General features: G+C 37.8%; 1 protein-coding gene across 12 annotated transcripts in view; it reads right to left on the bottom strand.

Annotated features, from left to right (window-relative positions):
- Positions 1 to 21,464, bottom strand: part of LOC132154398 (band 4.1-like protein 3) — a 37,611-nt gene that overhangs the window by 12,413 nt on the left and 3,734 nt on the right. For 8 of the 12 annotated variants that reach the window (XM_059562935.1, XM_059562936.1, XM_059562928.1 and 5 more), the window contains exons 1-12: positions 18,833 to 18,990; positions 14,658 to 14,815; positions 12,917 to 13,021; positions 12,791 to 12,833; positions 12,633 to 12,708; positions 12,174 to 12,392; positions 10,984 to 11,071; positions 7,696 to 7,740; positions 2,455 to 2,607; positions 2,268 to 2,365; positions 846 to 1,021; positions 218 to 393 (exon numbers count right to left, since the gene is read on the bottom strand). In XM_059562935.1, the coding sequence (XP_059418918.1) occupies positions 218 to 393; positions 846 to 1,021; positions 2,268 to 2,365; positions 2,455 to 2,607; positions 7,696 to 7,740; positions 10,984 to 11,071; positions 12,174 to 12,392; positions 12,633 to 12,708; positions 12,791 to 12,833; positions 12,917 to 13,021; positions 14,658 to 14,711 (1,233 nt within the window). In that variant the 5' untranslated portion in view covers positions 14,712 to 14,815; positions 18,833 to 18,990. Of the gene's footprint in view, positions 1 to 217; positions 394 to 845; positions 1,022 to 2,267; positions 2,366 to 2,454; positions 2,608 to 7,695; positions 7,741 to 10,983; positions 11,072 to 12,173; positions 12,393 to 12,632; positions 12,709 to 12,790; positions 12,834 to 12,916; positions 13,022 to 14,657; positions 14,816 to 18,819; positions 18,995 to 21,464 lie in introns of those variants that run through there. The other 4 variants (XM_059562929.1, XM_059562930.1, XM_059562931.1 and 1 more) reach the window with 4 other exon arrangements.

Here is a 21,464-nt window from a genome sequence, read left to right as displayed (position 1 = left end):
GTTAAAATTTTTATATATTGTCAAATGGTAAAATTTTTATGATTTAAATTGATTAAATGTCCTTTTTGATTGTAAAAATTCATAGAAATGTAATAATTTGAGAAAAAAAAAAAAATCTGATTTCATTTTAGGGTCCCGTTCATGTTCTGGAGCGTGAACGCTGAAACAAACCTCGTAATCATCACATGTGTCAAGCTGTCAATCATCTGACGGTTACCTTGGTCACGGAGGGGGGCGGGGCTTGCTCTGATTCGTCACTGTTGACTTTATTCTCCTCCTCCACTGAGTTCATCTCCTCTGCTTTCTTCTCCGGCGTTTCCATGGCGATGAGGTCATTCGTAGCAACAGCGGGTTTGTCGTTCTTCTCGTCGTCACGGGTGACCGTCGCTGGCGCTGATCACAGATTCATCAACATATCATTATTAACATTACTAACACATTAACTTACATTTTCAATCACAACACAATCCGTGCTTTAATAAAGAAAAACATGAAATCACAATTAATACTTTTAATTTTAATATTTTAACTGCTTTTTATAATGATGTCATTGAAATTATTAAATTCTTAATTATTTATATAAATACTAATTATGAACCGAAATTACAATTTTGGAACGAAACTATAATAGATTAATCGAATGTATTTAAAAATCAACACTCAAATAAATTCTGATCTGTACAAACATTCACGGCAGTTTTTATGTCAATATTTTACTACGTTTTTACTACAATTTGTTGAAATCGTAGCTGTAATAAAAACTTGTTTTGAAGATCATTCTGCTCTGAAACGGACTTGACTAGCTGGTTAGTAGCTGGTTAGTGTGAGTTAGCGGTGTTACGCACTGCTGTTCATGCTGAGTGCGACGGTGTGCCTCCTGCTGGCCGATCGCTGGAACTGTGGCGCTTCTCGTGTGATCAGAGCGCTCGCTCGCCGCGTCTGCGCTTGTGTTCGGCCGCTGTAGCGGAACTTTGAGCCCAAGGACAGGAAGCGCTTGGGAGGAGCTTCAGGAGAAACCAGCCTATCAGGACACAAGGATCAGACCGCTAATTAGATCGATGACATTTAAACATTTCACTTATGCGAGGTGTGTCTGATTCACTTCATTTCATTCATTTAGCAGACGCTTTTATCCAAAGCGACTTACAGATGAGGACAGTGGAAGCAATCAAAAACAACAAAAAGAGCAATGATATATAAGTGCTAAATGATAAAGTAAATGATCCCAATATAAGAACTGAAACACATTTTCAAGTGTGAACAACGAAGCATGTGGTTTTCATGATGACACAACATCTATGCTTATAGCACAGTGACTTGGTAAAAAAAACAAAAAAAAAAACAGTCATTTTAATTTTTTCGCTATTTGTCAATGATAACACTATAGAAAAAAAGTATGTTTTATGGTAAGTGCAATTAATTATGTTAACTGAAGAAAAAAAACATTTACATACACACATACATACATATATATATATATATATATATATATATATATATATATATATATATATATATATATACATATATAAATAAATAAATATAAAAACACAAATAATTTAATTGACCAGTTTATAATTTAACTTGATGAACTACAATAAAAACTAAAACTGAAATAATATTTGATAAAAACAATACAGAAATATAAAAAAACTACACTGAAAAATGTTTTACTTTGGAACAATTTCAACGAAACTTAACACACACTATGTTTAAAGTTGAAATACTAAAATGACTAAAACTAAAATAAAAAATTATATTTAAATACATTATTACAAAAAACAAAAACAAAATAAAAAAAATTTCAGATTTTCTAAATTTAAAATCAACAGGGAAAATCTGTTAATATATTAATCATTTAAGTAATAAATAATACATTAGTATCTCAGTGATACTAAAATAACACTAATTGTTTAGTTTAAGTACTAAAATGACTATAACTGAAACAAAATTGAATAAAAACTAAAATTTAAATATTATAAAATATTAAAAAAATATAAAAATGACCCAATTTCAGCTGACTAAAATTAAAATCAGCAGTGATAATAAAAACTATATAAGTATTTAAACATTCCATCTAGTATTAAATTTAAACTAAGACATAACTAAAAATAAATCAAAACAGACGTAAAAAAAAAAAAAAAAATGTTTTTTTGGCTATTGCTACAAATATACCCCAGCGTCTTAAGACTGTTAACTCCAGGGTCACATATAAGAAATAAAACTTCTCAGTATTAATGAACTCTACAGCATGGAGTCTGTCTGACCTGAAGAAGGTGTGATGCTCCACACAGACTTTCCAGAGTCTCTTTGCTGCTTTGTGATTGGGGAGCTTGAATCCGATGGTGCTCTCGAAGTGTTTGAGCTGAGTGAAAACAGAAAGACAAGCGTTTCACACTCGTACAGACTATCTGCGGTCCATCTGAAGAACAGAAGAGACTCGTCTCATCTCACCTCTCCCGGCCGAACCTTGATGTAGAAGTTGTTCCTCTTGTAGGAGATCTTGAGTATTTTGGGCCAGGCGAAGCGATTGATGCGTAGTTTCTCTCTGTAGACGAGGAGGCCGCTGGAACAAACTCCCAGCATGATCTCCACACCCTCTGAATCCTGACCGAAACACACACATCACAAAACGCACTGTATCAGGAACCGCAAATGAGGCTAACACTAAACCCATAATGAAAAGTTTTCATTACTTAAAGGTGACGTATTATGCCCCTTTCTACAATAAGTCTCAGGTGACCCCAGAATGTGTCTGAAGTTTCAGCTCAAAATACCCCATGGATCATTGATTATCATTTTGAAAATGCCTGTCTCTTTAAATGCAAATGAGCTGCTGCTCCCCGCCCCCTTTTCCAGAAAAGGGCGGAGCCTTTACAGCTCCTATGACAGATACTCCGATAAAAAAACATCTGTTTGGTTTTGATTAACATGTCTATCGCTCTGAAATCATCACCAGATTAGTTTAAACTTCTGATATAGCGTTTTCTGAGCGTCTGTCACACGGCATGTGAGACTAAACCAAGTTCTCTTTCATGTCTTATTGCGCTTAAATAGTCAAATACATTCGCTTACTAAAAGATTTTTAAGTTCAAGTTCAAGTCTGCTTTTTTGTCAATTTCCACATGTACAGTACATACATACAGAGAATCGAAATTGCGTTACTTTCAGACCCCGGTGCATACAGATAACATTAACATTAAAGCCTAAAAATCTAGATAAAATATAAAATGTAGATACAACTATACAATAAGGGAATGTAAAAAAAAATAAATAAAAAAATAAAGGGCATATAATAAAATTAAAAATAAAGTTAAATAAAGCAGCGCAAGGCAAATGACAGATATAGTGCAAATCAATGAAGTGAACAACAGTGCAGATAAAAGATTTTTAGTGCAAAAAAATCCCTTCTTAAAAATACCTTATTAAGTCTGATTAAAGTGACAAGTGACAAAGGGCTCAAGAGCAGTTATTTTATTTAACTGACTGATGAGGTAGTGGAATGACGTCAGTTCCATGTTGAATGAGGTAGTGAGCAGACCAATGCTGCACAAAGTGACTAGTGCATGCCATCATATAATTAGTGTGTGTGTGTGGGGGGGGGGGGGGGGGGTGGTTCATAGTTCAGTGGTGCCTGGGGAAGAAGAGGGGAGGGGGGGCAAGTTCGGGAGTGAGTTCAGCTTCCTGACAGCCTGGTGGATGAAGCTGTCTTTCAGTCTGCTGGTCCTGGCCTGGAGACTCCGCAGTCTCCTCCCTGATGGCAGCAGACTGAAGAAGCTGTGTGATGGGTGAGTGGGATCACCTGTGATGCAGAGGGCTTTACGGGTGAGACGGGTTCCATAAATGTCCTGGAGGGAGGGGAGAGAGACACCAATGATCTTCTCAGCTGCTCTCACTATGAGTTGCAGGGTCTTTCGGCAGGACGCGTTGCAGGCGCCATACCACACAGTGATGCAGGTCGTCAGGATGCTCTCGATGGTGCCTCTGTAGAGGGTGTACATGATGGGGGCCGGGGCTCTGGCTCTCCTCAGTTTGCGGAGGAAGTAGAGACGCTGTTGAGATTTCTTGGCCAGTGCTGCTGTGTTTTCAGTCCAGGAGAGGTCCTCTGTGATGTGCACACCCAGGAACTTGGTGCTGCTCACTCTCTCCACAGTCGCACCGTTGATGGTCAGAGGAACGTGCTGAGTGTGTGCTCTCCTGAAGTCTACAACAATCTCCTTTGCCTTCTCCACGTTCAGAGAGAGATTGTTGTCACTGCACCACTTGGCCAGGCGGCTCACCTCGCTCCTGTAGTTTGTCTCATCTTTGTTGCTAATGAGACCCACCACAGTCGTGTCATCTGCAAACTTAATAAAGAGGTTGGAGTTGTGTGAAGGTGTGCAGTCATGGGTCAGCAGAGTGAAGAGGAGGGGGCTCAGCACACATCCTTGGGGGGGCCCAGTGTTCAGTGTGATGGTGCTGGATGTGTTGCTGCCGACCCGTACTGCCTGAGGTCTTCCAGTCAGAAAGTCCAACAGCCAGTTGCACAGCGAAGTGTTGAGCCCCAGCTGAATCAGTTTGTAAATGAGCTGTTGAGGGATGATTGTGTTGAATGCTGAACTGAAGTCTATGAACAGCATTCTGACATATGAGTCTTTTTTGTCCAGATGTGTGAGTGCTGAGTGGAGGGTAGTGGCGATGGCATCATCGGTCGAGCGGTTGGACCGGTTGAACTGGAAGGGGTCCAGGGAGGGGGGGGGGGCAGACTTGATGTGGTGCATGACTAGCCGTTCAAAGCACTTCATGAGGATGGGGGTAAGTGCAACAGGACGGTAGTCATTGAAGTAGGATGGAGATGGCTTCTTCAGAACTGGAATGATGGTGGTAGTTTTGAAACATGTGGGAACAACAGCCTGACTCAGTGAGATGTTGAAAATGTCTGTGAAGACATCAGTGAGTTCTGCTGCACAGTCTTTCAGTACACGCCCAGGGATGTTGTCATGACCCGGAGCTTTGCGTGCATTGATCCTGCTGAAGGATCTCCTCACACTGTCTGAGGTCAGCGTCATCACCTGGTCGCCGGGAGGAGGTGGAGTCTTCTGTGCAGTGGTGCTGTTTTGTTGCTCAAAGCGAGCGAAGAAGGTGTTCAGCTCGTTCAGTAGAGAGATGTTGCTGTCACAGGTCCGTGGTGGGGGCATGTAGTCCGTAATGGTCTGTATCCCCTGCCACAGGTTCCTAGTGTCTCTGCTGTCGCTGGTTTTTGTGACCGTTACATCATCAATACACTTGTTGATGTAGGCAGTGACAGTCTCCGAGTACTCCTGGAGGTCAGTGTTATTGCATGTGGCAGCCTGCTTAAACATGTCCCAGTCAGTTGTGTTGAAGCAGTCTTGAAGAATCTCTGATGATCCTTCTGGCCACACTTTAATCTGTTTTTGAACTGGTTTGGCGACTTTAATGAGCGGTCTGTATGCAGGCATTAGCATAACAGTGATGTGGTCTGAGGCTCCGAGGTGGGGGAGGGGGAGGGTTTTGTAACACAGAGCTCCTCTCTGTGTGGTGCAAACAAAGTCCAAAATGTTATTACCTCGTGTTGGAAAGTTAATGTGTTGGTGTATTTTTGGAAACACACTCTTTAGGTCAGCATGGTTGAAATCCCCAGCAATGATGAGAAAAGCATCGGGGTGTGCCGCCGCGGGTTTTTCCTCCCGCCACGAGAGCTCTGTCCGCTCGATAGCACGTCAGCCGGTCGAGCTGAATAGCGCAGTCTGGAACGCTGTTGCTGAGCCATTTTTCCGTGAACACAAAAACACAACAGTCTCTTACAGTCCTCCGAGTTGAGCGTAGTAATCGAATGTAGTCCAGTTTACTGTCCAACGAGCGTACGTTAGCGAGTACGATGGTGGGGATAGATGGCTTGTGTGGGTTAGCCGTTAGCCTAGCCCGGATACCTCCGCGCTTACCCCTCTTCTGCTTCCTCTCACACCGCTTGTGGCGCCTCAGCTGTGGGCGAGATGCAGTAGTGGGGGTCGGTGATGGTGAAGGACTCCTTAGCAAACAGAGATCCCGCAGCTGTTCTGCGTGCGCGGAGTTTAACTGTAAAAATGCGGTTCTGCCGACATCGAGCAGAAACTCGCGACTGTATTTGCGCTTAAAGACAGGTAGACGTGACGACGACGTACAAAAACACTGCGACTCACAAGACAAAAAACACGAAGACACCGTTCTGTCGGGACAGAGAGAAGCCGCTGTGTGTGGACGCGCCGCCATCTTGGTTCAATATCTTGGTTCAATATTTACTGGGTTAATCTTTGTCACATTTCCTGGTTTGGTAAATGCACCGGGGACATGATTTTAGCATTTGAACACCGAAAAAGTCTGATATTTATGTCACCTTTAAATATGTATAAAACATTTAATAAAATAAACTGAAATAAAATATTTGTAAAAAGTAAACTTATTTTATTTCAGCTAGTTGCCCAGGAAACATTTCATTTTCATTTCACAAAAAAAAAAAAAAAAAAAATTGGTCAAAACTACTACACCATTTACAATTTATTTCAATAACCCATAAAATCCTAGTGCTATTTTTGCATCGTTGACATAATATAGTTTTTGTTAATATTTCAAATTAGATTTTATTTTTAGATTTTCACATTTCTTTATTTATAATTTTTTGCTTGTGCATATAATTTTATATTAAGTGATACTATTTAGTTTATTTACTTGTCATTATTTTAATACCTTTACTTAAACTAAATGAAAATGAGAAATGCTGCCTTGGCAATTATATGAAATAAAATAAATTTTATTTATAAAAAATTGTTAAATAATTTTATTTCAATTAAAAATAATTTTATTAAAAAAATAAAAAAAACAACTATAAAACAAAAACATAACTAAGACTTTAAAAAGAAAAAAGAAAATGCTATAGAACATATTTATTAATTTATTACTAAATCTTAAACTAAATGAAAATGTTACTTTGGCAACCATTAAAATATTGTAAACGAACTAAAAATCACTAAAATTGAAATAATAATTTATTAAATGTAAATACAAATATAAAATAAAAGTTACAAAACCACAACAATTTTAAATTTTTCAAATGGTTTTAAGTAAAAAAAAAAAAAAAAAAAAAAAAAAAAAATTATATATATATATATATATATATATATATATATATATATATATATATATATATATATATATATATATATTATTAAAATCTAAGTAATGACCATGTCTTTTTTGATGGTTTAAGTTTTAATTAACAATAAAACCCTGGTATGGACCAATTTATGATGTACAGAGGTTTCGTTGATAGTTCACTGATCGATAGTTCGTTTTCTGTTGTATTCATACTGTATTGAATACAACAGAAGACGATCAAACAAATCAATAACCAACACGAGCATCAGCGTGACTCAGCGAGAAAACCATCAGCGCTGACAGGAACGTGACGCATCACACCGAACGAACTCACAATGGAGAACACATTCACAATGAAGGTGCATGAAGCAGCTCGTGTTGAGCTGATATAGATCACCAACAATGCACTGCAGCTGCAATACGATGAAACAATGCACTGTAGCACGACACACACACACACACACACACACACACACTTGTATAACGATCACAAACATGCAGGAGACCATCACAGCATCATTCAAACACACGTATCCACAAACACACACATGCACAGCATCTTACCTCCTCCTGCACCGCTGCTAAACACTCAAACAGCCTCCCGAGCAGCTGAACCAGCGGAGGAGGGGCGAGAGACAGAGAGAGTTAGAGAGAGAGAGAGAGAGAGAGAGAGAGAGAGATGGGCTGCAGCAGCCAATCAGAACAGCAGAACGAGAGATCGTTTCTTCATGATCATGAGCGGCTGCGCAGAACCTGCTGTTGCGTTTAATCCTAATAATGTATTCGGGTCCCTTTATGCGTTTCATGTTCCGGTCATTTTGATGATTAGACTATGTTCTGATAAATGTCATACAATCACATATTCAAATAAAATTGCACATCTATTTGTGTATCTATATACATATATATATATATATTAGGGATGGGCGTTTTCCGCAAATATCACATTCGAATATTTGAGCTCACAAAAAACGAATATTTGTTTATTTAAATTAAGTTTATTGAGACAGACAGCATATATTTTTCAGCAACATTTATTGTTTCCGTCATTTTGAACAAGCTTACACACAATAAGCTTGAACATTACACATCGTGTTTTGTAGCTGAAAACCTTTAACAATGCGTGCAAACAAACAAAAGTACAGATTAAAAGCAAAAAAAAAAGAAAAAAAAAAAAGTGAACCAAGAAAAAACAAAGCAGCCTGCAGCAATTAGGCTGTTGTAGAACGTAGCCTACACTTAACTTTGAAACTGTCAGCAAATCTTTTTTTTTGCCTTTTTTTTTTTTATTGTTTTACATGTTCTTGTTAAGAAATGATCGGGGGAAAGTCGGCTCCTTAGTCTGTTAACAATAACGCCGGCCGCGGAGAAAACGCGCTCTGACGGCACAGACATTGGCGGGATTCACAAATAAAAGTGTGCTAAGCGAATAAGTTTTGTGAAGCGCTTCGTGTTTTCGTTTCACCACTGAATGGGATCCTCATCTGGTGGAATACATGGTTCCAGCAAGAACTGTTCCCACTCGTCTCAGCTGGACTCTCTGTAATCATCGCTGAAGAACTGGCTCAGCCTTTTCTGACGAGTGGGCATTGCATCCTCTTTATCGTTGGTGACGGCGACTGCATCCGCACCACTCGCATTAAAGAAAATGTTCTGATAATGTTCAAAAAAGTCTTTTTTTCTTACTTCTCTCATGTTTTCATCGAGAAACCTGAGATGTTTGTGCCGAGGGTCTAGGGCAGACGCGAGAAGAGGAGTTTTCACTGCATTCTCGAAGTTAGCGGTGTTTATTCATCGCTTGAGAGATGCCGCAACAATGTTCTTGAATTCGGTCACTTTCTGTGATTCTCCACGGCATATTTGAAGCACTGTAGAAGACCGCAGTTCTCAGGGGCCGTTCACATATCGCGTCTTTTGCGCGCTCAAGTTCGTTATTTCCAATGTAGGCGCGCAGTATGCACGCTCATAATGGAAGCGACGCGCCCATTTTTTTCAGGCGCGTCCGCACCGCATCGAGTTAAAAACATCTCAAGTTTTCAGAATGCCGTAAGCGCACCGCGGGTCATTTGACAAGAACTAACCAATCAGCTTCATCCTTTCCCGTAACAACGTTGAAAGCTCAGCCAAGATGAAGGAACAGCTGATCATCTTCAAATATTACATTTACATTTATTCATTTAGCTGACGCTTTTATCCAAAGCGACTTACAATTGCTATATATGTCAGAGGTCGCACGCCTCTGGAGCAACTAGCGGTTAAGTGTCTTGCTCAGGGACACACTGGCGTTTCACAGTGGATTTGAACCCGGGTCTCTCACACCACAGGCATGCGTCTTGTCCACTGCGCTAACACCACCGTAAATATGCCGTGGAGAATCACAGAAAGTGACCAAATTAGGTTTTATTGTGAATTTTTTTTTTTTGCGAAATTTGAATATCATTTTTATTTATCAAATAATTAGAGCAGAATGAATATTCGAATGTTCGACTATCCGTGCACACCCCTAATATATATATATATATATATATATAAGTAACTCGTGGCCTCGAGATAAGTAACTCGTGGCCTCGAGATAAGTAACTCGTGGCCTCAAGATAAGTAACTCGTGGCCTCAAGATAAGTAACTCGTGGCCTCAAGATAAGTAACTCGTGGCCCCAAGATACTAACTCGTGGCCCCAAGATACTAACTCGTGGCCTCAAGATACTAACTCGTGGCCTCAAGATACTAACTCGTGGCCTCAAGATAAGTAACTCGTGGCCCCAAGATACTAACTCGTGGCCTCAAGATACTAACTCGTGGCCTCAAGATACTAACTCGTGGCCTCAAGATACTAACTCGTGGCCTCAAGATAAGCAACATGTGGCCTCAAGATACTAACTCGTGGCCTCAAGATAAGTAACTCGTGGCCCCAAGATAAGTAACTCGTGGCCCCAAGATACTAACTCGTGGCCCCAAGATACTAACTCGTGGCCTCAAGATAAGCAACTCGTGGCCTCAAGATAAGTAACTCGTGGCCTCAAGATAAGTAACTCGTGGCCCCAAGATACTAACTCGTGGCCCCAAGATACTAACTCGTGGCCCCAAGATAAGCAACACGTGGCCTCAAGATAAGCAACTCGTGGCCTCAAGATAAGCAACACGTGGCCTCAAGATAAGCAACTCGTGGCCTCAAGATAAGCAACTCGTGGCCTCAAGATAAGCAACACGTGGCCTCAAGATAAGCAACACATGGCCTCAAGATAAGCAACTCGTGGCCTCAAGATAAGCAACACATGGCCTCAAGATAAGCAACTCGTGGCCTCAAGATAAGCAACACATGGCCTCAAGATAAGCAACACGTGGCCTCAAGATAAGCAACACATGGCCTCAAGATAAGCAACTCGTGGCCTCAAGATAAGCAACACATGGCCTCAAGATAAGCAACTCGTGGCCTCAAGATAAGCAACACGTGGCCTCAAGATAAGCAACACATGGCCTCAAGATAAGCAACTCGTGGCCTCAAGATAAGCAACACATGGCCTCAAGATAAGCAACACATGGCCTCAAGATAAGCAACTCGTGGCCTCAAGATAAGCAACACGTGGCCTCAAGATAAGCAACTCGTGGCCTCAAGATAAGCAACACGTGGCCTCAAGATAAGCAACTCGTGGCCTCAAGATAAGCAACTCGTGGCCTCAAGATAAGCAACTCGTCTCACAGTCTCTCTCTCAGACACACACTTTCTCTCTCACTCACTCTCCCTCTCTCTCTCTCATGCACGCACGCACGCACGCACACACACACACACACACACACACACACACACACACACTCTCGGTCTCACACACCCATACACACACACACACTTTACCTTGGCACAATGCAGGTCGACTCCGTACATAGAAAGTTTCTTTGCGTTTTCCAGGAACAACATGTCAGCTTCAGCAGGATTCATTCCTCTGTAAACACACACAGATCATTGATAAACAAACTGGTTTACACACACCAACAAAAGCCGTGTGTTTACAGGTGGATTTTTGAACACTTCTTTAAACGACATGACAGATGACTTCAGCAGCTCAAACGTGTAGATGTCCACACACACACACACACTCTGTTGTGCTCTGTCTTTGTATCAGTAAACAAAGCAGGGCATTGTGGGTAGAGAGGGGCTCAGTGAGTCTCTGTGTGATCGAACACTGGCCCGTTCATCATTAATGAGCACAATAATCACACTGAGCTCTATGAACTCGTCCGAACGGCTCTCCACCAATGACTGACTGACCAGTCACTCAAACATCACTTTAATTCATTTAAACAAAGCAGAAATTAAAATTAAATACAAATATTATATGAAAAAATTTAAAAAATATTGACTTGGCAACTAAGTACTAAAATGTATTTTAATACTTAAACTTCTTTATTTTAAATTAATTAAAACTGAAATAAAAATATGGATAAGAAGTACCTTTAATAGAAGTCAATTCAAAATCCAATCAATTCATTAATCCTATAAATTATTAAAATAACAATGGTAGATGAATTGAAATGAATTATTTTAACTAAAACCATTAAAAATAAAATAAAATACTACAAGAAATACTTAAACATTTCTTAAAAATTACTTATGCAATTAAAATAAAGCTGAAGTACTAAAATTACTAAAAACTAAAATAAAAAATGTTAATAAAAAAAAAAGGTTTTAAAATAAATACTTTAATCGATATTAACATAACACTGATGGTGATTCTGAAGCCGGTTTATTATAGTCAAGTAAAACAAAAACAATAAAAACATTTGTTACTTGAAATAAAATAAATGGTAACTAGTGGTAGAGCATTGCGTTAGCAAGCGAAAGGTTGGGGGTTTGAATCCCAGGGAACACATGTTAGGAGAAAATTGTTAGCTTGAATGCAATGTAAGTCGCTTTGGATAAAAGGGTCTGCTAAATGCATAAATGTAAAATAAAACCAAACTCAAAATAATAATAGATCTATAATAGTTTCTTGAAGAGATTGTTAATCCGTCACACAGAGTCTCTGACGATGAGGTTAAACTCACTTGTATCCGCGGTGGAGCTCCAGCACTTTCTCCTCCAGCTCTTTGGTCTGGTTCGGGGCCAGACGCATGTCACGGAGATGAGAGGACCCCTGCAGATCAGAGTCACAGTCTCCCAGCTCCGACTGAACCGTGTAGGAGCCCAACACTGTGAGAGTGGAGAGAGAACACGGCAAACGTCCAGAAACCACATCATCTCTCAGCTGCAGACACAGGAAATACCTGAGAGAGAAACAGAGAGAGAAACAGAGAGAGACGGAGAGAGAGAGAGAGAGAGAGAGAGGGATAGAGGGAGACAGAGAGGGAGAGATGGATAGAGAGAGACAGAGAGAGAGACAGAGAGATAACAAAATAAACGAACAAATAAACAAATATATATATATTAAATTGTATTTACTAAATGTTTATTTGTTTCTTTCTTTTTTAAAGGTTTAGTTTAAGTGAACTATGATCGAAGCAGACCTGGTGATGTCCTCGGAGAGCTGTGATGGATCGGGAGGATAAAACTTCACATTGAAAGCAAAGTTCCAGGGACCAGCTGAAAAACACAAGAACTTCCTGTAAGAACCTGAAGACGTTTGGATGGAGACAAAGCAGGAGTGTGTGAGGGAGAGACGTACTGCTGATCTGCTTCTTCATCTCTTTAGAAACGTCCAGCCAGTTCTGTGGGAAAAGCAGGAGGTTCTGCATTGAAAAACAGGCTGAGAGAAATGAAACCAGCTCAGAGGAAGAAGACTGACAAACACCTTCTGGTTTTCAGCGTCCCGGTACGTGATGCCGAAATAGTCCTCCTCCAGGAGATTCAGGTGATCACAAACCTTACTGAACAGCACCTGACCTTTCGCTCTTTTCTGTTGAACACAAACACACAGAGATCCATTAAAGGGACCGAGCAGCCAAAAATCATCACTCTGTCATCATCTCCTCATCCTCAGGTCTCTCAAACCTGAATGACTTGATGTGGAAGACAAAAGAAGATATTTAGAAGAATGCTGGCAACCAAATAGTTTTGGTTCCCATCGACTTCCACTGTAGTTTTTGTCCATATAATGGAAGTCAACGGGAAACACAACATATTTCTTTCTGTTTAATAGTTACAAATAACTTTTTTATTTTGAAACCTTTTTTTTTTAATTTACTAAATTTACATTTTTAATTAGTTGCATGATGTAACATGATTTCATGAATAAAAATACAGTCAAATAAATACATGCAAAAAAAATAAAATAGATATATAATACAATTAACATATATAAAACAATTCAAATCAAATAAATTACAATTGAATTATTTTGTAATAAAATAATTATTGGGGCTGAGAAAAAAAGAATCTTTTTCCCCAAACCAAGAGATTGTGATTTTAATTCTTTATTAAATCAACAAATCCATTTAGCCCCAGTTAGACTTTTGTAATCCTAATGCACTTCCTGTTTTATTTGGTAAATAACGAGTAAACCCACAGCAATGAAAGTGCATTAGTAATGAACATCTCTTCTTGACTCGATCAGACTTTCAGAAGCAAATTAGTCTCTGATTCTATTTATTTAACAGACAGAAGCATCTATCATGTTTCCAAACGAGTAACATGTTATTATGACTGCTTCAGAGAAATGAGCATCTTTGTTCCGCGTGTGTGTGTGTGTGTGTGTGACTGAAGATCCAGAGAGTCAGCTCTGGTATGGTGCTCCTGCTCGCACTAAAAGAAGAGTCAGCTAAAAATAAAGGCACGGGAGTGTGTTCTCCAGCCCTTCATAAACCATAAACATCTGATCCTGCGCCGCTGTAATGCACCACGCTTTTCATCTCATTTCAAACCTGAGGGCAAGACATTTGTACACTGATCAGATTACAACGAAATAATTAATCAAAATAAAATAACTTAAATGATTGCCAAATTCTAATTTAATTTTATTTATAGTCAATATGACCTATTTCTGCTTTAGTTTTTTGGTCAAATTGTGCAAAACACAGTGAACCTAAAGCACTTCCCTAAAGCATTTTAAATCACAAATTATAATTTTTAAATCAGAAATATTCCAGGTTTTAAAGCCTGAAATTATAGTGAGATTTCTGGATGGCTGATAATTTTTTTCACAAAAATTTAATCCAACTATTTTAGGGCTGAATGGTTATTCAAAAAATATTGCAATATGGGTGTGACTAATGAATCACAAATGTATTAAAGATGAATAAATTATAATATGATTAAATATTCTTCTTCAATTGTATGTACAATAGTATTACAATATTAATATATTTATTCTTATTTTGTTTAATATTTTTACTTTACATGAATAATCATTGTAATAAAAAATATTTTAGTCATATTGATATATAAACCGAACAATATTTTTTGAGCAAATTGTGCAACTACACGAACAAGCTCTTTAAAAATGCAATTGAAATCTCAATTCTTAGCTTGAAAAAAACAACAAAAAAAAAACATTAAATTTCACCATCTTCATCATCCTCATCCTCATCACCCACCTCCACGGTGCAGGTGTAGTCTGAGCCGTCCAGCAGTCGGACCTTACACTCCATGACCTTCAGTCTCTGAGTCCTGCCCAATGCTGACCAGGAGACTTCTGGGAAACGTAGTCGTCCTCGTGCTTCTGCTGATCAGCCGATCTGACCTCTGCCTGACCCTGCACAAACACAGCATCGGATCTAAAGCAGCCTCATTTATCTCATCTACAGTTTTATTAACAGTTTGTTAATTAGTTTGCCATATCAGCTTCATAAGCGATTACATGACAGATGCAAAATATATCTTCAAAAACAAATACAGCATGATTAAAAACATTTTACAATACTCAACTAAGACAAAAAGACTGAACAATTCTATAAATCATTCTTCAAAAGGTACTTTTGATTTAAAAAAAAATTGTTTAATTTTAATTCATAGTTTGATTAATTTAGTTTTGTCTTTACTAGTTTTATACATTTGTTTATTATTATTATTTTTTAATATGTCTATGTAGTTTTTATTAATTTTAAAATACGGTTTTTAAATATTAATTTTATTTCAAGCAACATTTTTTTATGATTTTAGTTAACTACACCAACTCTGACCTAATGTATAATTTAAATCTAATTAAAAACTGATTTATTTAAATGTTAAAAAATATATATTTCATATAATTTTAATTAAATAAATAAATTAAATGATTTAATAAACATAAGTAGATATTCATTTAGTTAATCTAAAAATAAATCTATAATATAAATAAAATAAATATTTTACTTGAAACATAGAGAAACAGATGAACTTAAACTCTTAAGTATGCAGGTATGAAAATATCTAATTTTCTTTAAGATTATAATTATAGACATGTTAATAACAGAACCTCCTCCTGTCACAGCTTATTCTATTTTCATAATGCAGGTTTATTTCAGCACTTTCCCATAAATAGATTTTCATCATTAAATCACATAACAATGTCAGTCACCTACTTCCTAGAAAGCTCCACAATCTCTCGCTGGGATTACATCTGAAAACCCATCACAATGTCTCTCTAATACTGCTTCTATACACCACACAACATCCTCATGATGACAAAGAGAAAAGCTCTAGAGAGGAGCAGGTTTCTGAGACTCGGCGCTTTATAAAATCAGGAAGAACAAGTCGACAGCTTCAGAGCAAATGTCAGCAAAAAAAGTTTAATTTGAAGCATTTAGCAGCAAGTAAATGCATTGTGATGTCAAGATGTTTACTGATGTCTTTCCACGGCTGAATCACTGATCGATTCCTGTTTATTTGCTGCTGTAACTAGTAGTAAAGAGAAAGAGATAATCGCTTCACTATAGCATCTGCCAGCACACATTAAACAGCAGGGTGATAAAACTCGGAGACTTTGTTTCATAACAATTGTGATTTACTGAATGGGAGCCGATACAAATAATGTTTTATCAAGTTTCTTCATGCATCAGATCTGACAACTGACATTGGTTCATCAGACTGAGAAATGGATATTTTCGACCCCACCGTCCTATAAAGATAAAGGGATAATGATGAAGAGCAGGTGTTCATGAGGGAAGCTCTGACCTGCTGCTGTCTGGATCCTGTGTGCGACCGTGGATCCGTCTTACACTGGAACAACACAAGCAGAACTATTCAGGGTGCCATCTTTAGACACTAGACTGGAATGAGCCGTGTGTTCATGTGGGAATCTGAGCACAGGAACACACGGGAGTTTATATTTAGCAGGAACTCCAAGAACGCAGCAGGAGTCACAGACACAGACTGCAGTTAAAACACCATTGTAACTCACTGAGAGCACACTAGCAACGGTTCAGCACGGTTTTGTGAGTGTGCTGTAATCTCTCTTCAGGGGTCTGACAGTGATGGAAACCATCGGTGGATTCTGGAGAGCAGCCGCGGAAAAAAACAGGAATAATTGTGACTGCATTCTGTCAGGCTGACTCCTGAACTTTAACGGCCTTGTGCAGAAATGTAGGTCAAACTGAACCACAGGAACAAAACGAGTGAACATCCTCCAAGATCCGCTCAACATCTCAGAACGAGAGCAGAGATGTCAGCCAAGGACTATTGTCTGAGAAACAGATCAAACCCTCGTGAATAATGATGAAGAGCTACAGTAGCTGTGCTGTGGTTATGAACGCATTTACAGTGGAAATCACTCTGGAACTGAAATTATGTGCACTTGAACACAGGTGGCTAAAAATAGCTGCACCAATGAAGAAGAACACACCAAAGAATTCCACAAGGATGAATGCATGCTGACTTAAAAAATAAATGGATTTGAATAAAAAAAAAAACACTAAAGGTGCTGTCACTGGATGCATTAAAAGGGGCAAAAATAAACAGCAACATTAATAAAAATGAACTAACATGAAATAACAGTTCACTCACTTTGTGGAATATTTCTGGAATTTTGCTTCAGGGAGCAATAAAATACATCCATATATATCCATTCAGAAACACACTGTCAAATCCTGTCGCTCTCAACGAGTGTGTGTAAAACCTGTCCAAGCAGAAGATCCTGGAGACATACGACCCGTCCTGACCTCAAACACATTAACTAGGCACAGATGGGTTAAACCTTCTTAAAGGCTTAAACTTCCACCTCATTGAAAACGCAACGGAGAGGACGTCTGAGCCGTCTGTGAGCAGATAACTCTAGGTGTGTGTTAAACTCCTTATTATTCAATTTCACACTGAGTTTGACTGCATACAGTAAATAAATAAAACAGAGTTTGGAATCAATTTTCTTCTGCTCACCAAGACTGCATTTATTTAATCAAAAATATAGTAAAATTTGTGAAATATTATTACAATTTAAAACAGCTGTTTTCTATATGAATATCTACTAAAATGTAACTTATTTCTGTGATCAAAGGTCGAGCCATAAACTACCATCATTTAGTGGGAAACTTCCTTCAAACTGCCAATCAAGTTATAAAACACATTTCTGAAGAAACTTTGCCCACACACACACACACAGTCCTCCGTCTCTGGATCAATACAGAATATTGATTTACAAATCAACTACATTCTAAAAGTGACTTTTGGAATTCAAGATACATGATCTAAACTTGCAAAGTCAAATCAACAAAGTCGTCCGTACTACGGCTGCTTTACTACCTGAACCTCTAGTTTTGTCTCACTGCATTATTAATGTAAACAGAGTGTGACGGCAATCATGATTTGATAAAACAACAAATATCTGATTTCAATTAGGATGACTTGACGATGGAATCATTTTCAGAATTTTTTTTTTCCAGCTGATGAAATAGAACACAGACAGCCAATCAGAATCCACCGAATCAATTCATACAATGTGAAAAAAAAAAAACATTTTCCAAGGTGGCTAATTTGTATGACCTCACTCAACCTCATTTGCCATCTCATAAAAAAATTACATACGATTTTTCACAAATCATATGAAGTGAGGGCGTATGAAATTGTACGAATTAGCCACCTTGCGGGACGAATTGTTGTGAGATCTGGTTGAATAAATCTTTGTGGTTCTTGATTTGAACAGGCCTAATTAATCTTACATTTTCTCAAAATGTATTCATCCTTTGGCCAATGAGGATTCGAGATGGGCGGGGCCAGGACACTAAAACAATATTACTATGATGTAATATTTCAGTTTTCCACTACTTTTCTACAATTTTCTAATTAAATTTGTTACTATTTCTTTGGAATCATCTGTGAAATATACTAGCAATTCCTGAGTAATTTCCATAGTGTGTTAATCCGAATTCAAACCGACTCGCCTGTTTCCACATCAAAACGGATCAAATCTGTCAAGCGTTTAGAGTATTTAAAAAGCACAAAACGCGGCAAAAAAAAAAAAAAAAAACTAACTAACGGACGCGTCAAAAATATTATGTATACATCAGAATCTCACGCTTTCTGTATTTCTCAGCCCATTTTTTGTGTTTCACAGAGCAGGAATCAGGTTATGTGTACTATATGTGTCCTTATAAAACATCTGTAATATTTAATAATCGCGACGGTAATATTATTATACTGAACGCGCAGATGTTTCGCTACTGCGCCTTTTAAACATACCACTGAACCGAAAAAACCGACAGATTTACTTCATTCTGAACGTACAGTGCCTCTGTAGGAAAACATGTCAATCAAACGCGTTTGTAAACACTGGAAATCAATGCAGACGCGTGAACGTTACCGTACGCGCCACGGGGTTTAGCTCCTCGGGCTCTGCGCTCCTCTCTCACCGACGACGGAGTGTCTGACAGCGGCCACAGCGAGAGGAAAACTCCGCTCTCTTCAGCGGTACTGTGGTAACCGGGAGCGCGCGCGCAGAGGACGGAGGATTTAAACTTACGTCACCGTCCGCACGCACTGTACGTAACAGCTGAGAGCGGGAGATCAAACAGCTGTGACGCAGGAGGAATCGTGTAAAATATACATTTTGTATAAAAAAAGAAAATTCTGGTGAACCATATTATTTTACTGGGTAAATTTCATTTACATAAAAGCAAAAGGAGTAACATTATTATTATTATACAATTAAAATAAGATTATTATGTAAAAATATTCTAAACCTAAGTTTCTAAAGTTTAAAGGTTGAAATATTTCTCATCTTACTGATGAAAAAACTAGGATTATTTATTAGCTAAAGATTTAAAGTTAATTGAAATGTAAACCCTTGAAATACTGTCTCCATTTATTTATTTATTGTGCTCAGTTTATTTTATTTTAATTTACTAATTCATTTACTTAATGAAAATTTAATTAATTTATCAAATCAATCACATTTTATTCATTTAAAATTTACTTTTAGTAAACAAAATAAAAAAGAAACACAAAAGCAAAATTCTAAACCGTATGGCAGACTTGTTTCTTGAATCTCTTAAAGGTATTCATAACAAACATCTAGATGATCTATAGTTCAAGTTAATAGAAATGTAATGTGATACCCTGATATACTCAATAAGTCTAAATTAATTACACACACACACACACACACACACACACACATATATATATATGTGTTCCTCTATGACACGCTGAATGATCCTTTACTCCACTCTGAACAGATGGAGGCTCCTGGGTGGAGCTGTTTTCAGATTTAAAGGCATTAAACTAAATCTGCTAAAGGTTTTGTCTTGTTTTTGTCTCACTGATGGACTGGAGTGCTGTGGATTATTGTGATGTTTTTATCAGACTCTCATTCTGACGGCACCCATTCACTGCAGAGCATCCATTGATGAGACACTGATGCAATGCTACATTTCTACAAATACAAACTCATCTGAGCACATTCTCAGCACATTTTCAGTTTTGGCTGAACTATTGCTTTAAACAGAAAGCAGAAAGTCTTTATTTATTCTCCAGATCACTCCTCACTCCCCAAAACTACTGAATAATGGCTTACATCAGCTACAGTGAACTCCAGTGATTTGATCAAGTGTCTGAAAGCTGGTTTCAGTCGAGTGACCCCCCTCTCACCCACACATCCAGTAAAACAGTGTGTGTAAGGAAATCTGTAACTCAATAACGGATGGCAGCGCACCAAAATAATAGAGAAAAGACGAGTTTGCACTCGCTGGGAAGCGGTTCCTCCCTCGCCTTGAGCTGGAGACCAGTTACAGTTTCTCTCTTTCATTTCTCTGGGAAAAAAAACTCAGAGCTTTCTCTGGAAATCAACACGAAAACCCAAATAATTCTATCTTATTGCTACCTAGTCCGGTTGTCTAATAAACTTGACATTGTTTTGTTGTCACTTTGGACAAAAGCATATGTTAGATGCATAAATGTATCAAAATAATTAAATAAGTCAATTGAAAAAAAAGAGAAAATTAAGGCCATTGTGGTTTATTTTATTTTATTTTTTTTACACAGAACATTATTTTCATGGCATTTATGCACATTTGTAAAGTGCATACTATTGTAAAGCAAAAAAAGTAGTATTTATTGTAATGCAAAAAACTGTAAATGTAAAATAACAAAAAAGAAAAACATTAATGAGATTATAAGAGAATTAAACAATGCAAAATATCTTAAAATTCAATTTCTGTATGCAAAATAAATGTCCCTTTTTTACATAAATTTAGCACATATTATAAATATTGCTGGCTCTTTGACAAATAGTTTTAATTTCCCTTTTGTAAATTGTACTGGATAAAAGCATCTGATTCCGCTAAATGCATGAATCTAATTCATGTTCACAAACTTAATGTGAATGATTCATCAATGCATATAATTCTGATCAAATGCAATAATTTGCTCTGCACTGATATTAAAGCAAAATCAGTTCCTGTAAATGTAAATTAAGTGATTAAATTAAATGAATCCCTTAAAATGCTACTCATAATAAAATGAAAATACATGAGATAATCGAATTCATTTTTTAAACATATGCTGACTCAGTTAGTAGCTTGTAGCTGAATGACTGTAAATCATGGCCTGCTTAAACTGGATTCACAAACTCCGGATGACACACAAAGTCCAGAGAATGAACGTGAAGGTGTGACGCGGTGAATGTGCATCGGTTTCAGGACACGTCATGTGATCTTAAAGCACAATATGACCGCACTGCACATTCGTCATAATACATGACACACAGCTTTAGATGTTGCATAAGCAAAAAATAACATTCAGTATCCGTACTCTTATAGACTTGAATAAACGTCTACTTCAGTTAGTTATAAAGACTTAGAAGGCATCAAACATCGCATTAAAACCACACACACACACAACTCATGTTTTATCTCATGCTATTTGAAACTTAATGAGGAGGACCAAAATAATAATCACAAAAGCGGTCACATTTTCACACAAAAATATATCTGTAA

Source organism: Carassius carassius, chromosome 12 (assembly GCF_963082965.1).
Source record: "Carassius carassius chromosome 12, fCarCar2.1, whole genome shotgun sequence".
NCBI classification, from domain to species: domain Eukaryota; kingdom Metazoa; phylum Chordata; class Actinopteri; order Cypriniformes; family Cyprinidae; genus Carassius; species Carassius carassius.
Note: the sequence above shows the minus strand (reverse complement) of the source record. Positions and strands in the feature narration are given on the sequence as shown.